Genomic DNA, 23,830 nt, shown 5'->3' on the forward strand with positions numbered 1-23,830 from the left:
CATTTGCAGGCTCTGGTTTCAGTAAAACGGTGGTTTATTGAACAGCACAAATGATATAATGTAATATAGGGTAGAAATACACTGGGTACTGAAACAGCTCAAATACAAATTCAGGATAGTCCTTAAACCACCTTTATACCCCAGAGGACACTGCCCGACTAGGTACTGTGTGTATAGGTGTTGCGAGTGAATTTGCATATACAGGATGACCGCCTGGAATGTGAGGATCCTGAGACAGGCATGGAGCAGGACAGAACAGAGACTTCTGGTGAGAGCAAATGGTAACTCGCTCTGCTCACTGCCCTCCTCTGGACACAGTAAATTCACTCACTTCCTTATCGCCCTACTGGTGCAAACTGGAGCCCACATTCTCTTCCCGAATTCCCCTATGGTCATAAATAACTCAGTTTGTATTTAACCAAGAACGCTGGGGTGTCTTTACCACTTTTCCTTACAGTTATGACAAATAATTAAGAAATGTTGTTCCTACAAAAAGTTTAAGAACTTATTTTGTGATCTACTCTTTGGCCTGAGGAGGGGGACACATTCAAAATCACATAATTTGACTTAACCAACTTGCTCACCCATGCTGAGGGCTTGCAAATCCACACACACTGATGGGAATGAGACCCACAACATTGTAACTGTAGCCGCCAGAGGGCAGCATTTCCATAATAAATACAAGTAGTGCGATAGGAATATGTCTGCGTGTACTGTTATTACGCTACGAAGTGAGCTGCTCTGTGAAAACGCGCATATATATATATATATATATATATATATATATATATATATATATGAACAGTTTCACACTAGTTATCCCGGGTAAGAGCAGTTTAAGATGCTTTCTGTATAGGCTGTAAATATCCTATAAATTATTCGAATTATTTCATGTTAATTTACGCGGTTTCCCCCAATAAGATGCTGCGCGGCACTGTCGTAGCCTATATTTTGATTTAGGTTCTTTAAAAATATGTAATTTTATTTTTCGAAACATCTCGTGCCATTTGTCTGTTCCTTCTTTGCTCCACTTTATAGTAAGACGAGGGGTGGTGCGTGTCCGGAGTTGGGGTACAATAAATCAGGGACGTGAGATTATATCGGAATAGGAGTTTGTCAAAGGAGCGCTATACATGTGCTGGCAGACGCTCACCGGTAAGTCTGAAGGAGGGAAGACCTTTGGATTGTGTTATACTTGTATGCTGACAAAGATGTGCTTTATTGGTTTATTCGCTGTTTGGGGCAGCCTATTGAGTAAAAAAAAAACTAACTGAAAACTGAATAAACAAATCGCAAATACATCCATCAGTTTTGTTTAATTTAAATAGTGAATTATATGAAATATAATAATAATAATTATATATTTTTTTGTGTCATTTTGTGCGCATTTGAGACATTTAGCTAGTCTTAACGTATGGAAGATTTTTTTATTTCCTATCTAGCTTGATTTGATTACATCTGCAGTTTTTGTTAATACTCGAGGAAATTATGACGCACATTTAAACGCTGATGTTTAAAAGCGGTTTATCGCAAGGTTTCATCCTTTAGGCGTTTTGAACTGCGCCATGCATACAACCCAGAACCCATCGGAAAAGCAAAGGGAACACAATAATAACGAATTACTTTTGAATATCTCAGTAGAAATAAGACCGCTATGTCCTTTATTGTGGTTGCATATCATAAATATTTTAAAGAGAGGTGCTGTTGTATGGAAGAATATATTTCTGTTTTGTTTTATTTTATGTTCCAGAGATATTAGTGCTGCTTTTTGGTAAGCTGAGGACCAGTACAGGCATTTAATTGGGAAATACTTTATTAATTAGTTTAGCCGAATATTATGTAATGAAATAGGATGCTTTTGATATGACTGCTGAAGTTAATCCTGCCCTTGTAGAACAATGAATGCAGCCCAGGTTCCATTTACGAGGCAAACTGAACAGGCGTGTCCTTTCTTTGCAGACAGACATGTTATATGCTGCCCTACTGCGACTCTCGCAGCTTTTTGTGACCCTCATTACGATGTCCGAAAATCAAGGTATTCATAAAACTTTATTTCTGTTATACGGAACCAGAACTGCTGCAGCAAAACATCACTAGTTATTCTTTAGGATATTTCTGATCTGTTTTATCCTGATCTTTTATCTTTTCACGCCAAGAATAAAACAGAGACTCACTATAGACCATAAAATGTTAATCCCTATAGGGAAAACTTCCAGCCAATACTTAACATACTTAACATTGACCTTTAAATGTTTTGGTTGATGTCCGAGGTCGATGTGTGGAAAGAACGCGGCACTGCCACAGAGCCTGTGTTCTATCTTTGAGGCCCAGGTAAGGTCACTGCCCCTTGCGAGAGTAAAGGTGAGGCAGAATCAGCCCGTCACAATATACTGCAAGTTGGAACTGGAGCAGGGGGAGACGTTAAAGCAGGTTCTGTGGCAGGACAACCATAATCAGACCCTGTTTGTGTACCATCCTGATGAGCTTCCAAGCATCATGGACAACCAGAGCGTAACCCTGGAAAGCCCCACCTTCCACACCACTGGTGTCACAGTCAAGAAGGTGAGCCTAGAGGACAAGGGTTGCTACATGTGTGTGTTCCACGTGTACCCCAGCGGGTCTCAGGAAAGAAGCATCTGTCTAGAAATTATGGGTGAGTTCCTTCAAAGACACCTGGGATACTGTATGATGTACAAAACAGAAAGCATACTTATGTTGACTAAAGGATAAAATATGCCCCCAATTCCCAGTTTTTAAATATTTATTCAGAGATGTAATCAGAGAGGCGTATTACTTAGGACCTCCATTTGAGTAGGGTGCTACATTTGTGACCCATCACCACAAAATGAGTCTCATGCATCTTGTCCAGCCACACAGCAGAAGGAGCCACGGATATGAATTTTCAGCCAATTTTGTGTTTGTCTTTTAATTATTCAAAATTGTTTTTATTTACCAGCCAATCTGAGTACAGAGGGGAACAAAACAGCAGTCAGCGGGAAGCCGGCAAAACTGTCCTGCCAGTTTAGCCCCTCTGAGGGGGTCAAGCAGGTCCACTGGAAGAAGACAGAGGAGCAGGGGGACACGAGAGACGTGGCTTTCAACAGCAAGGATGGAAAGCCTGTTATTGAAGAGCCGTTTAAGGACCATGTGACGCTGAGCAATGGCATCAGTGAGACAAATCTCTACATCAAGCCAGTGAAAGTTGAGGATGAGGGCTGTTACACCTGTGAATTTACCTACTATGGTGACATGGAGAGTGGCACAGCCTGTCTCGCCGTCTATGGTATGGACATAGGAAAATGGCTCTTCTCAGCCCAGCACACTACAGCACACTTGATTATTGGACTAATTATTTATTTCACTGTTGCACTCTGCCATGCATCCACACATACAACTATTTATTCATGCATATTTGATTTCAGTCATATTTTCTTGCAGAATTTATCTGAATTATATACCTTATTCTTTTAAAACACATTTTCCCAAATCCTGCCTGCAGCATTTTAGTTTAAAATCATCAAAAATTACCTCAGTCAAAAATGTTCCCTATCAAATATCCCAATGTTCATTGTTAAAACCAAGGAATGAGAATTTTGTATTTTGTTGTCTGGTGCTCAAAATAACTAGTGCAGCATCTTCCATCCATCCATCCATCCATCCATTTTCCAAACCACTTATCCTACTGGGTCGCGGGGGGTCTGGAGCCTATCCCGGAAGCAATGGGCACTAGGCAGGGAACAACCCAGGATGGGGGGCCAGCCCATCGCAGGGCGCACTCACACACCATTCACTCACACATGCACTCCTACGGATTTAGCATGTCCAGTTAGCCTCAGCATGTTTTTGGACTGTGGGGGGAAACCGGAGTACCCGGAGGAAACCCCATGACGACATGGGGAGAACATGCAAACTCCACACACATGTGACCCAGGCGGAGACTTGAACCTGGGCCCCAGAGGTGTGAGGCAACAGTGCTAATCACTGCACCACCATGCCGCCCCCAGTGCAGCATCTTTAAAATGTGAAACTTCTTACAGATGTTTGATGTTCTTTTTGCTTCACAGGTCCAAGAAAATGTATAGCTCTAGCTCCTGCAGTTACCATTTTTTAAGAAAAGGGAAATGAAAACAGTCAGCGTAATTCCTTCTTCTCGCTGTCTTTGGTTATTGGACCTATTATTCCATAGGCAGTATGCAGAGACCTTCTATTGTGTCCAGTATCAGAATGTCTTTCATCTATGTGTCATATGCATACCATGGTCGATGCATACCAATTGAAAAGCTTGTTCCATTTGTAGTTGTAGTGATACTACATTTTGCGCAGTAATTCAACTAAGATATAAAATAACACAGTTGGTGTGTTGATAATTCATGAAGTTTAAGTGTGTCAAGAAGTCATTTCCAGACATATCAAATGTGTGTTCGTTCTCTTTGTAGTTTTGCCCAAAACAGAATTGAACTATAGGACAGTATCTCCAGAGATCATTGAGGCAAACTGCACAGCGCTGGCTCGTCCGGCAGTCCAGATCAGGTGGGCCGTGGAGAAGGACAACAGGACACTCAGCCCATCTGTGTCCTCGGTCTTTGAGCAGGGGGACGGGACCTCGGTGGTCCATAGCACTCTGCTTGTCAAGGCAGATCTTCTAAAGGAATTGCATGTGAAGTGCCTGGTCTACCATCCTGGCCTTGAGTCCCCCATCTATGTCTCCCTGAACACCAAGAGTGGGTGCATCTTTTATGCCTCTTTCACAACAAAAAATCGTTTATGTGAAATTCCCTCCCCATTACTGTTAAACTTTAGAATGATTGTTGATTGTCGTAGTTTCCTAAGAGCATTGATTGAATCAGTACAATAAACACCCAATCAGTAAAGAATATTAAAACACATATTTCGTTGTAAGAAGAAAGATCACGTTGGTTCAGATCCTTATCTTTAGTTGTGCAATTAGGCTTATTTTTCCTTTTACTTTAATTATATATATATATATATATATATATATATATATATATATATATATATATATATATATATATATATATATATATATATATATATATATATATATATAGGGCAACCAAATTCCAGAATTATTTATAATCTAATTTTAATGTATGATTTGTTAGTATTTGATAGACAACAAAAAATTGTTCTATGTATGTATAGATCAATTTAATAGATACATTTTCATGGAAAAATGACCCTGGAAAATAGTCCATCAAGTTTATTAAAGGTATTATATTCCTTCAGACTCATGAATTAACTGCCCATTTGGCATCGTGTGCTGTCTTGCTCCCCCAGAAGAACTGAGTTTTAGCATTTACATAGTAGGCTCTCAATGGAAATTAGTCCTGAATATAATATTCTTGTTTACTGGTTTTCTCCACTAAAGTCAAACATAAAGAGCTAAGATCTGACAGGTTATGGAACCGCTGCATTAATGTAAAAACGTTTTATATGTGTGAATGTTAACCTGATTGCATGGATTTTATATTGCAGTTGGGAAACCCTTTACTGTTCTTATCTGCGTGACAACAGTCGCAACTCTGCTTATCCTATGTCTATGCATCTATCTGTGGAAATGCGTCCTGCGCAGTGACTGTAAGTAGAAGGTTTTGTCTGTGTTAAATTACCACCCCATACTGCATATCAGTGACAGCAACAGAAAGAGGAACATATATTTTATTAAGAAGATGCTTTTATCCAAAGTGATATACAGTTGAGAAAGCCGGGTCAGACAGTTCCTGAAGTGATACAGGGTTAGGGGCCTTGCTCAAGGAACTAATAGCGAGATCATTTTGTCAACTGTGGGATTTATACCAACAACCTTCCAGTGACAGACACAGTCTCCTAACCTATAGAATATAGTCTGAATGCCCGAAATGACAATGAGACATTCCCTGACGCGTGACCCTACAAACACTGCATGTTTTTCTAAGCTCAAATCCAAGTTATTTTTGGTAATTCATTGATGTGTCAGGTTTTTAACAGGATCTTGTAGGTCATGATGTTTCAGGACATAAAACAGTGGGTCACATCCTTTTATTAATCAGGAAGGTGCGCTCACTTCACACAGGAAAGCCAAGTGCCATCTTCTCTGTTGAGTTTTGTCAGCATGGCTTGTAATAGTGATCTGTGTGATGGGGAAGGACATCCCACGGTAAGAGAGGCAGTACACAGTTCTTCAGCTAAGGAAGCAGCGCCTTTTTCCTGGTCATTGTGCTATGGAGCACTCTGATTCTGGTGATTCAGTATGGCTGAATCAAACCGTTGTACGACATCAACTTTGTTTTGTAGGCATCACAGATTTGTTTTGACTTTTTTCAGAATCAATGTCCCATAAAACTCTTATTGTCTTCATTCACCTTAGTAATGTTTTTTCCTCTCCCAAAGAAATGCAGTCCTAATCATAGTAATGGGTTGAAATGTCTTGTGTTTACCCGGTTTGTATTGTCCCGCCAGTGACGTCTGGCATGTTTCATTGGCTGAAAAATAGTTTCTCTGTGGGGACAATAAAGTACCTACCTACCTATCAACCAACCAGCTAACAAACAAACAAACAAAGCAAAAAAACAACAAGCAAAACAAACCAAACAAACAAATCAACCCAAAACCAATCAAAGAAGTAATGAAGAAACATTCAGGGATGGAACTTAAGAATTTTGGCTACAAACTGAGCTTTCTCCATTTATCCGTAAAACTATGGCATCCACGCTCTTGATCATTCACTCTCCTGAACAGAGGGTGCCACTGAGGTACTAGTGAAAGGCTTTGTGACATAAACAGATTCTAACGCTGTGCACAGAGAGGGTGCAACTGTGGTGTGATGGGTACGTGAACTGGGATGTGTCAGACCACACTGTAGGATACTGTGCTTTCTGCAATTAAAGATGTAAATGGCAAATTCATATAGGGGCAGTTCTCTTATTTTAAAATCAAATCAATAGAGCCTTACTGCTGTGTTTGCTATGCAGGTCAGCAGGTCATCAAGGAGTATTATAACCCGATATAGGTTGATTATTTTTATATATATATAAAATCTCCAATAGATTTTCAATGAACTGATGTAATAAAGAGTGGTTCTATAAAATGCGATGTTGATGTAATACTTTGAGTTCTAACTTAAACAGCGATATCCTATTGAATTCAGTGTTCTTCAGCTATAGTGACCCAACTGAAATAAAACTAATGCTGCAAGAAAGGTACAACCAACTAGGGTGAAAAGCGGTTAGAGTGAGCTGGACAGGGCACTGGGCCAGGTCTGGACAGTACACTCATTGATACCACACACTGCTCTCCCACTCGCTCTGCTCAGAGCACCCAGCTACAGTAACAATGCAATGTAAATACTTTTATGCCAAGACAAGAATAGCTTCTTGCTGAACAACAGCAACATGGAAAAGGCAGAACCATGTCCTTCCTTCCTGCAACTTCTACATTTTCTAACTATTTAACCTCTATATAAAAAGTTTTATACACCTTCAGTTCCTCATCGGAATTGTTGCATATTGTAAGAATTTTATTGAAATTCTTACAGTACAAGGACCATGTTTTCCATGTGGTTTTTGATCACTGCTTCTTGACCGATTCTTTGCTCCCTTCCTGCCAGACAGTGACCGTTTTTTGTCTAGTGTTCCCTGAGGACCAGTTTGGGAAACATTATTTAGACAACTCAGTGTTGTCCATTCTAATATAACATAGCAATACTGAGGGAAGGGAAGTTATATTTATATTATTTTATATTTTTTAAGAGATAATATCTGAAGAAGATAATAGATAATACCTTTGTGCACTATAGCATGACACACCCTGTTTCCATCGGATTTTTAAAACAGTAAATCAGTCTGGGCCAGGACAATGTCAACTTTTCTATATAGTGGGGTACCTGACGTGTACTGAGAAGTTGATATTAGCCTGGCACAGAGAGGTTTAAGGTACTAAAACGGTCCCACTACAGGCACAATCGCGTCATTGTATTGGGCTGTGAAGCATTTAAGGTGGACCAGAAAATCCGAATACGGAGCTGCGAATAAGTAGCCAACTCTAGCCTAATGTTTATACTCCACCCCAGCAGCCGATGGCAGATCTTGCTCCACGGCACGTCAGCTGCAGACAGACCTAAGCCCAAGTCGAATGCACCCTGCTTTTCTGAGTGTAAGCATCCAACATGTACAGCGCGCAAACTGTTTAAGGCGTCGCTCAACCACCGAAAATGATGTCAGCATCACAGAGATCATCTATGAATGAAGGACTGAGCCTAATCTACATTTAAAATAATTTGCGAGAAAATTAGGAGACCTTTAAAACACAAATGGACAATTCGTAGTTTAAAAAAATCTAAAATTTAATACCTCGTAAATTTGCTTGTAATACCTTTTAATACTTTTTAATGGCCTTAATTTTTGCTTATGTGATTTACTACCTTTTAATACTTTTTAAAACCCTACGGACACCCTGATATTGCAAGCGTGCCTGTTCTCCACTTCTGTAGCATGTACTGCTTATGTCAGGAATTTCTATCAATAACCACAGTACATGAAGTCTGATAAACAAACCATATTGTTTTACATACTCTGTCAACCAGGTCATCTAATAGAATTACTAGAGTGATTTGTTTCAAATCACTGAACAAATGATTAATTTTGCTTGTCATCTTTCCATTTATGTGGGATATTTTTAATGTGAAATGTGGATTTTGTGGTTAATATCCTTCCATGATTTCTGATTAAGACCAGTAAAGAGTTGCTTATATGAAATTGTCAGATTTGACTGACAAATTTAGTATAGTTGGAATAACTGTCCAATGTTTGCAGCCCAGTTTGAATCTGACTTTTCAAAAACCAGAACCAGATTACTAAATTGAAAAAAATTATGTGTAAGAATTGACTCTAATTCAACAATCTTTTTTCACTTTTATGAACCTGATCAGAAAGAAAGTGGAGAGTTGCCTTACAAGCCATGATGACGACCAAACGGGAGAGTTTCCAAAGATGACATTCCATTTTGCTCGTAGAGTCAACATGTACTCTGCCTCGATAGGTGGGACCGACAGAACTCTGCAGAATCCTAAAAACCAACTTGTGTATTAATTTATGTGTTTTTTGCAAAGCTTGGTTAATACTATGCATTTTTTGTAAACTGCAGAATTGTGTATTACAAAACAATGTCTGCCACAGCAATTTCTTTCTGGATGAAAAGTAGGTTTGTCGTACTGCACTGTATTTATTAATGGATTACAAACTGATGAAGTACAATATCAATGACCTGACCACAATCTCTCTGTGCAAAATAGTTCTGAAGCTTTTCAAACCATGATTTCAAGGAAACACAGTCTTGATAGCAGTGCTCAGCCTGTCCTTCTTGATGCAGTCTATAAAAAACTTTCTGTATCAGTCTCTTCTAATGATGCCAACATGTTCTGTAAAGCCTGTAAAGTTTTGTGAAATGGGTATGCTGTGCTAAGTGTCTCCACAGTGCTGAGAACAATGCAATCGGCAGTAGATGCAGAATCTCTGTTCTTGTCATAGAACCAACTCAAGAACAATGTTCAAATGTTAATTACCCATAACATACATGATAATGATTGCTGTAGTATATAGTTTCTTTATATATATGTATGTGTTTGAATATATACATACATATATATATATATATATATACATTTGTGTGTGTGTGTGTGTGTGTGTGTGTGTGTGTGTATATATATATATATATATATATATATATATATATACACCTCACACACACACATGTATATTCTGCCAACACAGAACACAATGAACAAGCTTAGAAATGTGCCATACATTGTTTCTTCCTTAGTAAATCTGCATCAGTTGTTTGTGAGGCTGGATAATGCAACATTAATAGGAGACCCTCCCCCATAACAAATAGGTCTGAAATGATCTCTAACTGTCTAGTTAGACCGGTGAGGAATGTATCCTTGTCAGACTTTAAAACATGGAATGACAATTCACGTAAGGGGAAAAGCATCGTTGCGCTACTATTTTCCAGACAAAGAGAATGCCCACTAGAGGGCACTGTGCATCAATTTCTTATAACACTCACAAGCATTTATGTTCTATTGGTTTTCTGGTTAAAACGCACATTTATCTCTTGTCATTGTTTAGCTCATTGGTAATAATTATTAGTGATGTGTGGTTGTGTCTGAACTATGACATAGAAACCTGTCAGGGGTGGGTTCTGTCCCAAATGCAGACAGGCACGGAAGAAAAAGCAGAATATGCAAGCAAAGGGAAAATCTAGGAATGGGCCATGGGTCAAATACACTATGATCTTCAAATCAGGGTAATGAGCAGGAGCACAAGACAATCTGAGAAAAGAGACTTAAATACACTGGGTAAGAGTTATCCGACAAGAACCAGGTGCAAGTACTGAGAAGACTGATTGTTAGGTTATCTCTGAGACTGGGAGATTGGAGACGAGGGACAGTGAGCTGGAACACCACTGGGGGTGGCAAAAATTGGAGAAACCCTGACAGAACTCATTCAATTTCAATTTATTTATATATAGCTCTTTCCATGGCACAGTTGCACCAAGGCACTTAACAATAGTGTGTGATCATACATTATTAGTTCATGGATATTAACTTTTTCATTAAAGAGGAAAATGAAGAAACCCAAAAAAGATGACAGTGGAAAGGAACAAAAACATTTGGTGGTCTACCCCCCCCCCGAGCATGCTAACAATAGGAAGTGCAAAGAAAATTATCATGTATTATAAACGTGTTATGTAAACTGTGGTCAAAGTCCATCAGTTCTCTATAAAGATCTCTTTAAGCCGATAGAATGTAGGCTACAGCCATAATGTCACACTTGGATCTGCTTGACTAATGCTACCCCGGGCAGCATCGAGACCGACAGGGAGGAAAAAAAGGAATGGATGGTCAGACAGACTGTTCCATAATTTAGGACGCTTTTTTTCATTTTCTTGGTGGAATAAAAAGAAGCCCCCCCTTTCAGTGATCTGAGTGGATGATTTGGATTATAAGCATTAATCATAAGGTAGACATCTGGTTGACCTTTTAGTGCCTTTTTAAGTTAGCAAACAATTTTTGAAGTCAGTCCTTTATCTAACAGAGAGCCAGGGAAGGGAATTTAGAACAATGGTTATATGTTCATATTTTCTGCTAATAGTAACAATTGCAGCTGCACCTTTTTGAATATGCTGCGAGATGTTTAGTGTGCTGTACCTAAGTGCCTTCGCTTGCCAGTATTTTGCAACTGTAGGACACACACCTTTAATATTACATGAACATGTACTTTGAATGAGAGGCTCGTATCTAGCATGATACTGAGATTATAGGCCGAACTATTGATCAAAAGGTTTAGACCCTCTGGGGCAAAGGCTGAAATCATAGCAGTCCTGTCTGTGCTCTTGTCTCCAAACAACAGAATCAAAAATTTCTCAGCGCTGCTGGTTTTCTTCCCCAAACTAAATAGTGTTCATTGTGTATTTGAATGTTCCACCACCAAAAGAAATCTACCCAAAGGCAGGCCAGTGATTCAAAGTGGCTCATTGATGAATGAGACAAAAGGAGATGGAGTAGATTAACAGACTGTCTATGGTTAGTTCAAAGCAAACCCAGTGCATCGGTGAGTGGTGTTAAGACCCTCTGGCAGTTGAGGTCCTTGCAGAGTTTTATTTCATTCAACGCGACAGATAAAATCAATGTTGTAATTTGCTAACGAAAAAAGAATAACATGACCTGTTCTGATAAACGGAGCACAACAAAACCAAATGAGTTTGTGCATCAGTCATACACTGTGGTTAGTGCTGGTATGACGGTGTAGCCTGTTTTAATGACACATACCGGGCCTCTTGATAAAATTGGAGCTATATATGAACATCGCAGCCAATTGGCTGCATGACCTTCATTGAAACAGTGTATAAATATGTTAACAGATTGTATCAGAAACATAATAATCCACTCCTCAGTCAATGATAAATAATTCCACGAGCATAGCAATATATACATTACCTGATAGTAATATTGTAGGCATATATGCATGTAATTAGAAATATGTCAAATATTCACAACAATATTTTGAACTACTGTCACCCTCTCCAGGAAAAGCAGTAAGAAATCATGGTGAATGGTGACATATTTTGACCTATATCTGCTAGTCATTACCCATCCTCCAATGACCTCTCTATATAGAAGATTTTCTCATTGAGAACTGATCTGCCCTGCGGATATCCTGTGTAATGTTCAGGTAAATTGCAACAAAGTGCTCCTTTAATGCATGCTCTGAAACTGGTGCACCTCAACTTTTGTCTCTTCTGGTTTTACTAGCAGTATATTAGAACATCAGTGCACAGGATTGTATGCTGCAGCTTCTTTAAAGTTACGGGACTTTTTCAAAGGTACAGGACTGCACAAAAGCAGATTATTAAAAATGACCAAAGCAACTTGTGACCATAGTAGGTGCAAAGCCAAATTTTGAGGCCAAATTAAATGCAAATAGCAGGACAACAAACAAAGCTTAATTAGTATCCATTCATGTGATGTAGCTTACATGACTGATTCATTGAGCTGAAACTGAGCTCATCAAAAACTTGGCAACATGGAAACTTGGCAAATAAGGCCAATTTAAGATAGATATTCTACCTGTCATGCGGACTTTACATTAAAATCATAAGTTTGTGATTAGTCGTGGTTAGCTTTTAATCCATGATATAAAATCAAAAAATGCAATGAGAAATTTAATGATCTTGAGAGTTTTTATGTGGAACTGAAGTATCAAAGCTCACACTGATGTGAGACGCATTAGATTGGTCTACAGTCTACAACTTGGAATTTTTACATGAATCTAGCCACCCGCTTCATTACCACAAAATACCACAAAATCACTTATGAGATGGAATCAGGCTACTTGAGTCACATTAGCCGATTTGTCAACATAAAATAATAGGTACAGATGCAATCTATGACCTTCCACAGCTATGAAGGTGAAGTTATTGATTGAATGACAGAATTCAAGTGCACCCTGTGAAGTGAAATGTTTGCATTAATCATGAAGGTCATTAGGTTGTTAATGCATTGGAGGTATATAAAAAAATTTTACAAAGCAGAAAAGGTTGAGGGTAGGCAGGGATCGTCAACCTGTCCTTACATGCACAAATGTGCCCGTGGCAAAGCTGTCTGTGTCCGTGGTAAAAAGCTATGAAGGCGACATTTTTAAATGCCATGTCTGTGGTAAAAAGTTTCATCAACTTTGATGAACGGGCTGGCCTGAGATTTTCGACTTGAAACTGCACACATACTTTCATGCATGTAATAGTTGTATTGCCTTGTAATCAGTATGTGGGGTTTGCAAATTACCCCAAACGCTTTTGATACAGCTAATTTTAAAACTGAATAATATAAATTTGCTGTAAGATTTCTCTTGTGAGCGTCTGAAAGTGTGAGTGTTACACCAGATGTGTGAGAGAGACGATCCTTATAAAAAATGCATTTTGATCACAATGTCCATTAGAGTTTGCCATGCTGTTGATTGCTGGTTGAGGAAATAACTCATTAAAAGCAGGTTTTAATAGGTACACTTTAAATTTGACTACTGAAATTAACCAGGCTTGTCTTCTGCAAACGATAACTCCTAAGATGGACGACATAGTTATGCAGATATGTGAAAAGAGCACATGTTCCTATTTTCGGACTATATAGTGTACATTCTTTAATTTACGATGATTCAATAGAAAAACATAAGGAACATTATAAGATCCAACATTCCCATAAAAACCTAAAAGTCGCTTTGTAGCTGTGATAGTACTTTGACTGAGATTAATAACCAGGCCAGACAAATACATATCGGGCAATTGGAAGCTCGTAGATGATGAAAATATTACTCACTTGATCAGAACTCATGCCTCTACAACCTACTATTCAAAACTTCCAAATAACATACAGCAGGCATCGAGTAAACCTCTTTAGCCTATCTAGTTGGATTATTCCGTATTTCTTGAATTAAGCATACAATATGAATATACAATGTGAAATAACATTAGTAAAACATTCACAAACAATGCAGGCGGTGGCTTGTAATTCCATGCAACACGCATGATATGCTGCGATTTGAATTATTTTACAGCAGTTTCTCTATTTTCTGCACCTCAGCTGAACACTGTGCAACTGACCACAATTCTGCAAATTCAGAAAAAAAAATGTATCAACCCACGTACCACTCTGTGCTGCCCTTGAAGCAGGATTTATCAGAAACGAAGGGCTTGTAGGCACCTTCAGTTGACAAAACGGGACCCTGCCCGACTCTCTTGCTCATCCACCTCTTCACATCTCACCTGAAACACTGCTCAGGAGTCAATGCGTATTAAGACTGCTGCGTCGGCTGTGAGCATGTGTGTTTCTGACACACGTACAAAACCACCTGAAGAATAATTTGAGCTGCCAGGTAATGATCTGAAGGTACCAGGTGCATATTAATTAAGGCAGTGTACATCTGACATTTTCTATAAGGAACATCAACTGAAAAAGAATCGGTAAGGTCTGGAAAAAAAATGAGACAAAAATCAGAAAAACCCTCCACTACCACACATCCAAATCGCTATTTACATTCTATAAAAATGAAAAAGGACGTACTATACCAGGGCAGGATACAGTCTGGTAACACGCTTAGTTATTTACTTCACCTCTGCCTATCTTTAGCTCACCTCTGCCTTGTTAACCGAATTGTTTTTTTTTTCTCTCTTCCTGCCCCAGCGTTCGCACTCAGACCTTGACATCTGAGCCCGTTTTGTTAAACCCCGGCACCCAATGTCAGTCCCTATTTTCTCTTCCAGTTCCTATGTGTTTTCACCATTCCTCCAGCCCAGGTCTTACTTCCAAATTCACAAGCTCACTTTAGCATGTATTCCTTGAATGAAAATCATCTCACCTTGATGGTAATAAGGGGAACATCATTTGCAGAGGTTTATCTCATATCTGTCACCCTTCCACCCCCATAACTGGAACTGAAGTCTGGATTAGATTAACTCATTTTAGCTGCCTATTTTACTACTTCTTTTTCTTGGAGCACAGCATTTCAGACAATTGACAATAAGTATATTGAAAAGGAAACAAGGAAACTAGAATTTTGAAAATTGTTTGTTTTTTTCCCCTCAGTAACTACTTTAATATTAACACCAACATTATTTTTTTTTCCAGAAGAATACATTCAGTTCCAGCAAACTTTGGATTCCTTTGAAGCAACCCAGTAATGCTGACCAATCAGGAGCAAGAACAACACCTGCACACATCCAGACCTATGCAGGGTTTAGTGGACACGAATGGGGGCATATTCACATGTCTCAAAAAGAGAGCGGGAGGTCCGCACAGGGTCAGGGTCCTGTTGGGCAGGCTGGTGATTGAGAGTGGCATAAACAACATGATTCAACTCTGGTGTTTCTCCGGCACTCTCGTTGTTACATAGTCCAACCGAGGCCTTATCGGGCGTGCAGGTCCTGGCAAGAGGGCGTCGGACTGAGGCCTTAGTGTTCCTTTTCTGGGACATTCTCCTGTTAGTCGGGATGTCATAAACAGGGACCTCTGAGGTGGGGGTGGAATGTGTGCGCAGACTGTTCATTCGGGGAGGGACTTCAGGCTGGGGTGCCACTTTACAGGATTCCCCTTCCTCATGCTGTAACCAGATTTAAAATTAATCAGACTCCATACTGGTCACCGACATTTAAATATTCATGCTTTATTTAGTAATATTGAAGAATGTGAATTGGTTGCTGTTTTACCTGATACTGGGGTATTAGGACTGTTGCTGACTGCTTTGATCCTGGGAAAAAAAACAGACATACATTACTTACCAAAGCATCTGCTTTTACTAAAGTACTGCATAAGAATCGTTTAGCAGCCATTGTCCGATTCTCTAACCATAAGGATGATTAGCTCATCGTCTACAGGCATTAACGTCAAGAAGAAAAAAAAACAGGATTCTGACCCTGACGTCTTTGCACAATGAAACATGAAATTCCCATGACCAGGAAGGTGAAGATCACTATGCCGACAGATATATAGACATAGAGGAGCCAGTCTTTGTTTCTGAGTATTATTGTTGAATTTTTGTTTTGAGGTCTTCTTGTTGAAACCTCTACAGGAGCATCTGGAAGATAAAAAAAATATTTATAATGAAATAAAACTTGCATTAATGATCATTCTTTAATTTTTCTGGGATGTGTTCATACTTACTGAGGTTTAATGCACTAATAAAATCACAAACAACCTTAATTTTACTGTGATTACATGTATATAACTTTATATAGTAATTTCTGCCACAGCATATTTTTTTAAACAGTTTCTATATATTCTGAATTTCAGAACAGTCATTATAGAATTTAGTCTTGCTGATTTGCCTTATAGCCTGTTCAAGATAGGGCTGAACTAATATGTCATACTAGGCATTTTCCTGGTGGGCTGATGGGCAAAATTTATCATGGGGCACATTTAGCATTAGCAAGACTGATTTTTAATCGTAGTCCAGCCATGGGCCTAGGCCATTCATTTGGTGCCTAAGGGGGGGGGCAGTTCCGAGTTCCAGCATGTCAGCAGGAGTCCTTTCTTAATAAATATTTTCATGACCCATGAAAGCTACAAAATTAGACTTGTTACCTTTTTTTGGAAAGACACACAAGTAAACCAGTCAATTTTTCCACATTTAACCTAACTTGTATCTTTATTATTAATTTTAAAAAAGAGTTAGGTAGGAAATTATGGGCAAAACTATGTTAATCTTCATAGACTTAAACTTAGAATATATGCATTTTTATTTCAGTGCGGGTCAGCTTTTTCCCCGGCCTGCTGAGATCTGAATATACAAAATCAGGGGGGTTAAGCTAGTTTTAGCTACTAACTAATAACACACATTTAACAAAGTTCCGAAAAAAACGTTGATGACATTCATCTTATTAGATAAACATAAAAGGAACATGGATGGAAAATACTAATACTAATGTTAATATATATTATTATTAATATTATTAATAATAATAACTAATAATAACAACATCAATAATGAAAAGGAGAATCATCCTCATCTCAGCATGCTGGAATTTCATTATAGAAGGCGTATGAACTACTTACCTGTGACAATTACATTAATAGAATGGCTTATAGAGTCAAACTCGCCTACAGTTTTACATCTGTAATTTCCGGAATCATTTACCAGTGTGCTGGTAAAATGGAGGCCTGACACCCATTCCTTTGCATTGCTGTAGGAGGCATTCCACTGGATTCGATCTGGCTCGTTTATGGTTCTGCACATATTTGACAAGTCAAGTTTGCACCATATAACACTGATATTTTGCCTGCAGGCCATGACATTGCAGTCAATTGTCAGACTCTCCCTTGTGATTGCCCTCCACACCACGTTGCGTGGCAATCGGATGGTGGGAAAGCATTCATCACCTGTATGACAGACAAATGGCAATATCAGTAAAGCGCAATGCATGAGTCACACCACCATTTCTATTCTCCCTTCCATTTAGGTTGATTTCTCTCCAATTGTGTACATTGGTTTTCTGAGCTGATGCAAGTATCACTTACGTGTGCACCCTTGTGCAAATTAGTTGAAACAAGTTGTTGCATATATATGCAGACTGAGTGACCACAATATTAATCCATGATTATCACCTGGGGTCCAGATTTAGAACCTGGTGGATTGATAAAAATTGCATGGGAATAACCCAGGACAGCGTGCCAATCCATCACAGGGCACACACACCATTCATTTCTGTGAGGAATTTGGCAACTCCAATTAACCTTACCATGTTTTTAGGTTGTGGGGAGAAACCAGAGAACTGGAAGGAAACCCCACAACGACACCTGGATGCACCCGAGCCCCAGAGCATTCACCTGAAACATACATGGATGGCTGGACCACACCCAACTGTAACCCCATCGAGCAGGCCAGCCAGTTTGTGGGCACAGTGCCTTCTCTGTCCACTCAGTCACACCACCCAGTCCTAACCCCACCCAAGGAGGCCTGCCAGTTTGTGGGCACAGTGCTTCCTCTGTCCATCCATTCAGTCATACCACCCAGCTCTAACCCCACCCGAGCAGGCCTGCCAGTCTGTGGGCACAGTGATTGCTCTGTCCATCCACTCAGCTCTAACCCCACCCGAGCAGGCCTGCCAGTCTGTGGACACAGTGCGTGCTCTGTCCATCCACTCAGTTCTAACCCCACCCGAGCAGGCCTGCCAGTCTGTGGACACAGTGCATGCTCTGTCCATCCCCTCAGCGTACCCTGTACATTTATTTACTTTGCACTGGACAAAAGCATGTTCTAAGTACAAGTAAGGGAAATACTACATTACAAACATATAGATCTCTAAAAGCCAAATAGACATGTGCAACTAGGCTGAGCTTCCAGTGAATGCCGAGTAACAAGTGCATGGAGTATCAGAGCAAGAGCTATATAATGAATTTCACATACATTTAGTAGAAAAGTCTCATCTTTAGGCAAACTGTTGTCCCGTAGCAGTTTCTGCTCGTTAATAGCGTGGGTGAGCAGACTTAGGGGGAATCCATGGAAATGGCAGGAAGCACCTGCAGCTCTTCTCAGGCTGACGCGGCCAACAGATTAAGGTCACTCATGATGGGTCTTCAATAGAGTTGACTTGCGTATGTAGATATGCAATACGAGTCAGAAGTCTGGACACACCTGCTTTTAAAGCATTTGTCTCTTTTATAGCTGTGCTTTTCACCTTATAGCACATTCCTTGTGGTAATGCAGTAATGCACATCAGTAATAAAATAACCAAGAAAAGTGTTCAGTATCTCAAAGTTTTCTCAAATTTTAAGCTATTTAAAATTTTTGCCTCTTCAGTGCAGACAGCACTGCAGACTCTCAGCATTCTTCCCCAGATGTAGCCACCTGCAAAGCTTCTCCTACAGTCCCGAAGGTGTTTTCACTAGTTCTGTGCAGAAGCTGGCCTCCTTGCTCTTACTCCTCGATCCAACTCAGGCCAAACCAGCTCTACATTGTGCAGGTCAGGGCATTATGGGGGCCATCCGTCACAGCACTCCATCTCTTTCCTTTTTCACAAGACAATACAGTACATACATAACCTTCATGCGTGCTGCGGGTCATTATCTTATTGAAAACCAAATGATTTTCAGTGGTCAGACTTTCTACTGGTACTGTAAGAGATTCTTTCATTTTTGACACATTCTGTGACCCTCTACATGTATTCTTCCTCCAGTTTTAGGAGCACAACAGTGCAGATTTCCATCATCATAAGAAATACTGAATGTGTTTATTTTAACTAATATAAATGAATGTATGCACCTATTAAGGAAATCAGTCTTGCATTAAAAGTTGAAACTGTATTTATACTCGTACTTGCAAGTAAAGTAAATGAAAGTAAACTTTGCTTACGGGTCACATGAATTAAGTAAAGCCTAAAGTAAATTAATCTAAACTGCAAAAAGTGGGTAATTTGCTTATTATTACTTTTATTACTGCATTACTTTTATTACTGCACACTCTTGGCATTCTCTCAATGAGCTTCAAGAAGTAGTCACCTGAAATGGTTTTCCAACAGTCTTGAAGAGGTGTTTAGCAAGTGTGCAAAGCAGTAATCAGAGCAAAGGGTGGCTATTTTGAAGAAACTAGAATATAAAACATGTTTTCAGTTATGTCACCTTTTTTTGTTAAGTACATAACTCCACATGTGTTCATTCATAGTTTTGATGCCTTCAGTGAGAATCTACCAATGTAAATGGTCATGAAAATAAAGACAACACATTGAATGAGAAGGTGTGTCCAAACTTTTGGCCTGTACTGTATGTATAAGAAAATCTACATTGCCTCAAAACATTGGTTGAATAATCTTAAACAGGACTGAAGACTACTTCACCAAAAAGAGGGTATCATTCTACTAGTAGGGGCGAGAGAGGGGCAAACATCATGCAAAAGGTGCCCTTTTTGATTTTTTTTGCCCCTGCCCTTTAAACGGCCTGAATCCACCACTGCCAGTCACCCCTTATTCAATGTAACATAATGCATCACTGTTGTTTTCTGATTTAAAAGACTTTTTCTTCTCGGTGCTGTAAGAACCTGGGCCCACATTTCCGCTCTCCAGAAGAACACTCAAACTGCTTCCTTTTGAGGTTTTTGCAAAGGCAAACAGAATCTGTCACTCAGTTAAAGACAGACTTCAAGCAGCTTATGCGGGCAATTTCTGAATATGTCTTATCCTCAGCTGTTGTTTATCAGTTTTACGATTCACCTTAAAATGTAAGTATTTTTACATGTCACATAAAATAACTAGCTTGAAATATACTGGTATCCTAATAAAGGCAATCTTAATCTTAATCTTATCCCTGATTTACAATCACAGGTAAGCATGATCTGTGTCTCACTAATAAATGAAAACGCGTAACTGCTTACGATACGAATCCATGCCTTGTATAAATGAAATAAATGCACAAAAATATGTGAACGACAAATGGTATAAAGACATCACAGTCACCCCTTTCTGTATTCTTTTAACCTCTAACCAATTTACACCGATGAAGTAATACTTCCAAAATGGCCTGTCTTCATCTATTCTTCATTGTTTGACTCAGCCACTCACCCAAGGCATCACTGAAGAGGTAATGTAGAACCACAATAGGCAAAACCAGGCTGATCCAGCAGGCCCAGAGTCCCATCCTCTCTCTTATAGGCTAGCTCATGTGCTCTGACATCCACGTTCCTTATGTCGGCGTTTAAGACCGCGTGTTTCTGACAGAGTGGCAATACTGGAGAAGAGCCTTCTCCCTTATACTGTATATGCCAGGCTCTCCACATCCTCTGGGCTCAGAATGTGTAAATGTTATTCTTGTAGTTTCACATCCTCTGTAAAGACTCCTCCTCTTTGGGGTGTAATGTGTTTTTTCCCTCTTCATAGAACTTTTGCACGGTCCCTCCCCCCACATAAATTCTCTGCGCTATACATTGAAACAAGAAACATATTTGATAGACTGCGGTTAGTAACAAAGTCTTTCGAAAAACCCGGCTTTTAGTTGTTCTCAAAAGTCACACGTAGAGCCAATTACAGGAAAATCATTGCTTTACCACACTCACTAGTGCAACAGACTCTAGGTCTGATTAAATGGTGGAACTTGCTCAACATGAGTACGGATAATCTGTATCGTGTATTTTATGCAGCTTATGGTCCTTTTTACTTTCATATTCTGGCTGCCGCCGCATCAAATTTTATTGGTCTTGTATTCTATGAACAAGTCAGCTAAATTTGTCTAATTGACAGAAAATCTCGAAAATGCAGCATTATATTTTATTATTCTGATGGACTCAACTACAGCAATTATCATTGTAAATGAAGGTCTAACTGACTCTCCTTACTACAATAAACTGACAATTGGTCATTTAAGCTTGAGAGCAGTGCTTAAACAACTCCGCCATCTCAGCGTAAAAAAAAAAATGTGTGATATTTATGATGTGGGACATCTTTTTGATAATGGAAGTCAGCATTCTGATGATATGAAACTTTCAACCAGAGTCCAGGAGTAAGAAATGCTTACAGGCTGAGAGGTTTGGGTCATGTGATATACTCTGTATTTGCTGCAGCAGTGGTTAGTCCTAGCTGTGAGTCTTTCCCGCATCTTGTTCAGACAACTTTAGTGTGAATTCCCCTGCTTCACTGGGAGATTTGCACATCTGGTAAAATTGGGAGCCTCAAACACTGCAAAAAGGTCATTCGCCATTTTTGTTCTGATGAAAATTGTGATCTGACATATCTGTCGACTGCAGATTGACTTTATTGATCCAAAAAGGGAAATTCTAGTACGTATAACTGCAAGTACGAAGTATGAAGACAAACATACATATAGCGCCAAACAGACATGGTGCAAAGAAAGTAAACAGTGCAAAGAGATTTAAAATGTACACAGTAAACAAATGAAATGTCCTGAATAACAGTACATTGTGATATTAGAAATAAATATTTAAAGATGGTCTGTAAGCCTTCCACTGATTATTTTCATCCAGTTTCTTTTTGCACATTTGATGGATTTATAACCCTGATACCACGTAATTGTCAAACTTGGATACAATGTTTCATGAAACTGGTTTCATTCAAGACTGAACGAGACACAGACAGACAGCACCCCAAACTGGATTGTCCCACGGTACTGGCAGCTTTTCTGCCAAATGGTCTCCCAAATATTTTACACGGTACACGATGCTGGTAATTGTCAAGACTAGGGGATGCTGAATGGGAGGAAATTTCTGGAAAAAAGGTGTGGTGTTGGATTGGAGGAGCTAGGGGGAACGTAAGCCAGAAAATGTCAGTAAAAGATAAAAACCAAAACTATAATCACTGACATGAAGCCCATAGGATGGGATCAAAGACAAATGCAAACCGATGGACTACTGAACCAAGACTTAAAACATCACAGATCCCCAAGCACGATTACTGTTCGCGACATATTTACTGTTGGCAGCTTCCGTTTACAATTAATTCCCAGGCGGTGCGGATAATACTTAAGTATTACTGGTTCTTTGTTGTCGTAATATTTGCCCAGTGATTTATTGCAAATTTGAGCGTGGAGGTACAATAAAAAGTTAGTTATTTTTGGTTAATACAAAAATATGATTATTATTTTGATATTTTTATTATCGCACTAATTATATACCGCTTTTTGTGATCTGGTTCGATCGTATTAGTATTACTTTCGTAATCCGTCAAATATATTTGCAGTGTTAGCTATGTTTATGTAATCAAATCTGCTTCTTATGATTAAATATATATATATATATATATAATTTACATGATATTTAAAATCTTTAGAAAACGACAATCTACATTAAGTTACAAGTTTTGTTTTCGTGAACCAGCAGCCGCGTTGGTTTCGATAAATTGTTTGCGTAGTGCCCCCTTGTGTTGAATTGCCTTAAAATCCATATTATATAAAGAGTGTATTGTTGACGCAGAACTCACTTAATATAATTTAAATTCCTAAATATATTTGTATTGTCAGAGAGTTTTATAAAACGACTGCATTTTAATCCAATGATTGTTGAGATGCCGTGCAGGTACATATGTAAGTGTGACACAATAAATACGCTCAATTGTCACTTCTATTAGTGGATAAGAGCATCCCGGAATATACCTCCCTTTTAGCAAGCATGTCTACGCCTTTCTGTTTTCGGTAATATTAGTATGCTCAGTTGGGTTGGGCAGCCAGTTGACCTTGGACCCCCAGCGGTTTTTTTCCCCCTACTTGGGAGTTTTTGGTTCCTCGCCTCCGTCGTCTTCTGGCTTTCTTCATTCAATTTATTTCTTTACTTTTCCTCTACTTCTGTTTCATGTATCACAACACGACCATGTAAAGCGCTTTGGGACAACTCTGTTGTGAAAGGCGCTATATAAAAATAAATTGAATTGAATAACACCAAAAGTAGGGCTTTAAAAAATAAAATCTACCAATAATCAAAAATCTAGCGCTGAATCTGTTTTCATGAGGAACTGCAAATATTTTGTGTAAAGTCTTGGGAGAATCTTGACCATAGATAGCATTTATAATTTACTGAGTTTTGAAAAGTTTAAATAGAGGTTCCTGACAAAGTGAAAAAGCCTTGATGCAACTTACAAACGGGTCGGTGCCGACCCTAACACGTACGATAGCAAGGTTAAATCTAGTCGAAATTCTAATCCTTGCTCTTGCATTAGAACTCTAATTATATATCCAGAAAAGTACGAAATAAAAGCCCTCAAAGCACATTTATATGTCATTTGCACCACGCTACAAAACGGACTGGAAGCCCATCGTGCGGGAAGCGCATCCAAATGACGCAGTGCCCTAGTT

General features: G+C 39.1%; 2 protein-coding genes across 2 annotated transcripts; one reads left to right on the plus strand and one right to left on the minus strand.

Annotated features, from left to right (window-relative positions):
- Positions 1–796: 796 nt before the first annotated feature.
- On the plus strand, positions 797–18,886 carry LOC125710327 (OX-2 membrane glycoprotein-like). The gene is made up of 9 exons (XM_048979913.1): positions 797–825; positions 1,039–1,155; positions 1,960–2,035; positions 2,332–2,653; positions 2,957–3,283; positions 4,437–4,721; positions 5,497–5,598; positions 17,793–17,930; positions 18,843–18,886. The coding sequence occupies exons 4-9, from the start codon at positions 2,497–2,499 to the stop codon at positions 18,884–18,886; spliced, it is 1,053 nt and encodes a 350-aa protein (XP_048835870.1). The 5' UTR covers positions 797–825; positions 1,039–1,155; positions 1,960–2,035; positions 2,332–2,496.
- LOC125710118 (uncharacterized) lies at positions 12,720–20,582 on the minus strand. Its single transcript, XM_048979434.1, has 5 exons — positions 18,450–20,582; positions 17,099–17,422; positions 15,960–16,121; positions 15,754–15,794; positions 12,720–15,647 (listed from the first exon to the last, which is right to left on the minus strand). Exons 2-5 carry the CDS (start codon positions 17,331–17,333, stop codon positions 15,285–15,287), a joined length of 801 nt encoding a protein of 266 aa, XP_048835391.1. The 5' UTR covers positions 17,334–17,422; positions 18,450–20,582; the 3' UTR covers positions 12,720–15,284.
- Positions 20,583–23,830: the final 3,248 nt, after the last annotated feature.

The sequence above is a fragment of the Brienomyrus brachyistius genome, chromosome 16, assembly GCF_023856365.1.
Source record: "Brienomyrus brachyistius isolate T26 chromosome 16, BBRACH_0.4, whole genome shotgun sequence".
NCBI classification, from domain to species: domain Eukaryota; kingdom Metazoa; phylum Chordata; class Actinopteri; order Osteoglossiformes; family Mormyridae; genus Brienomyrus; species Brienomyrus brachyistius.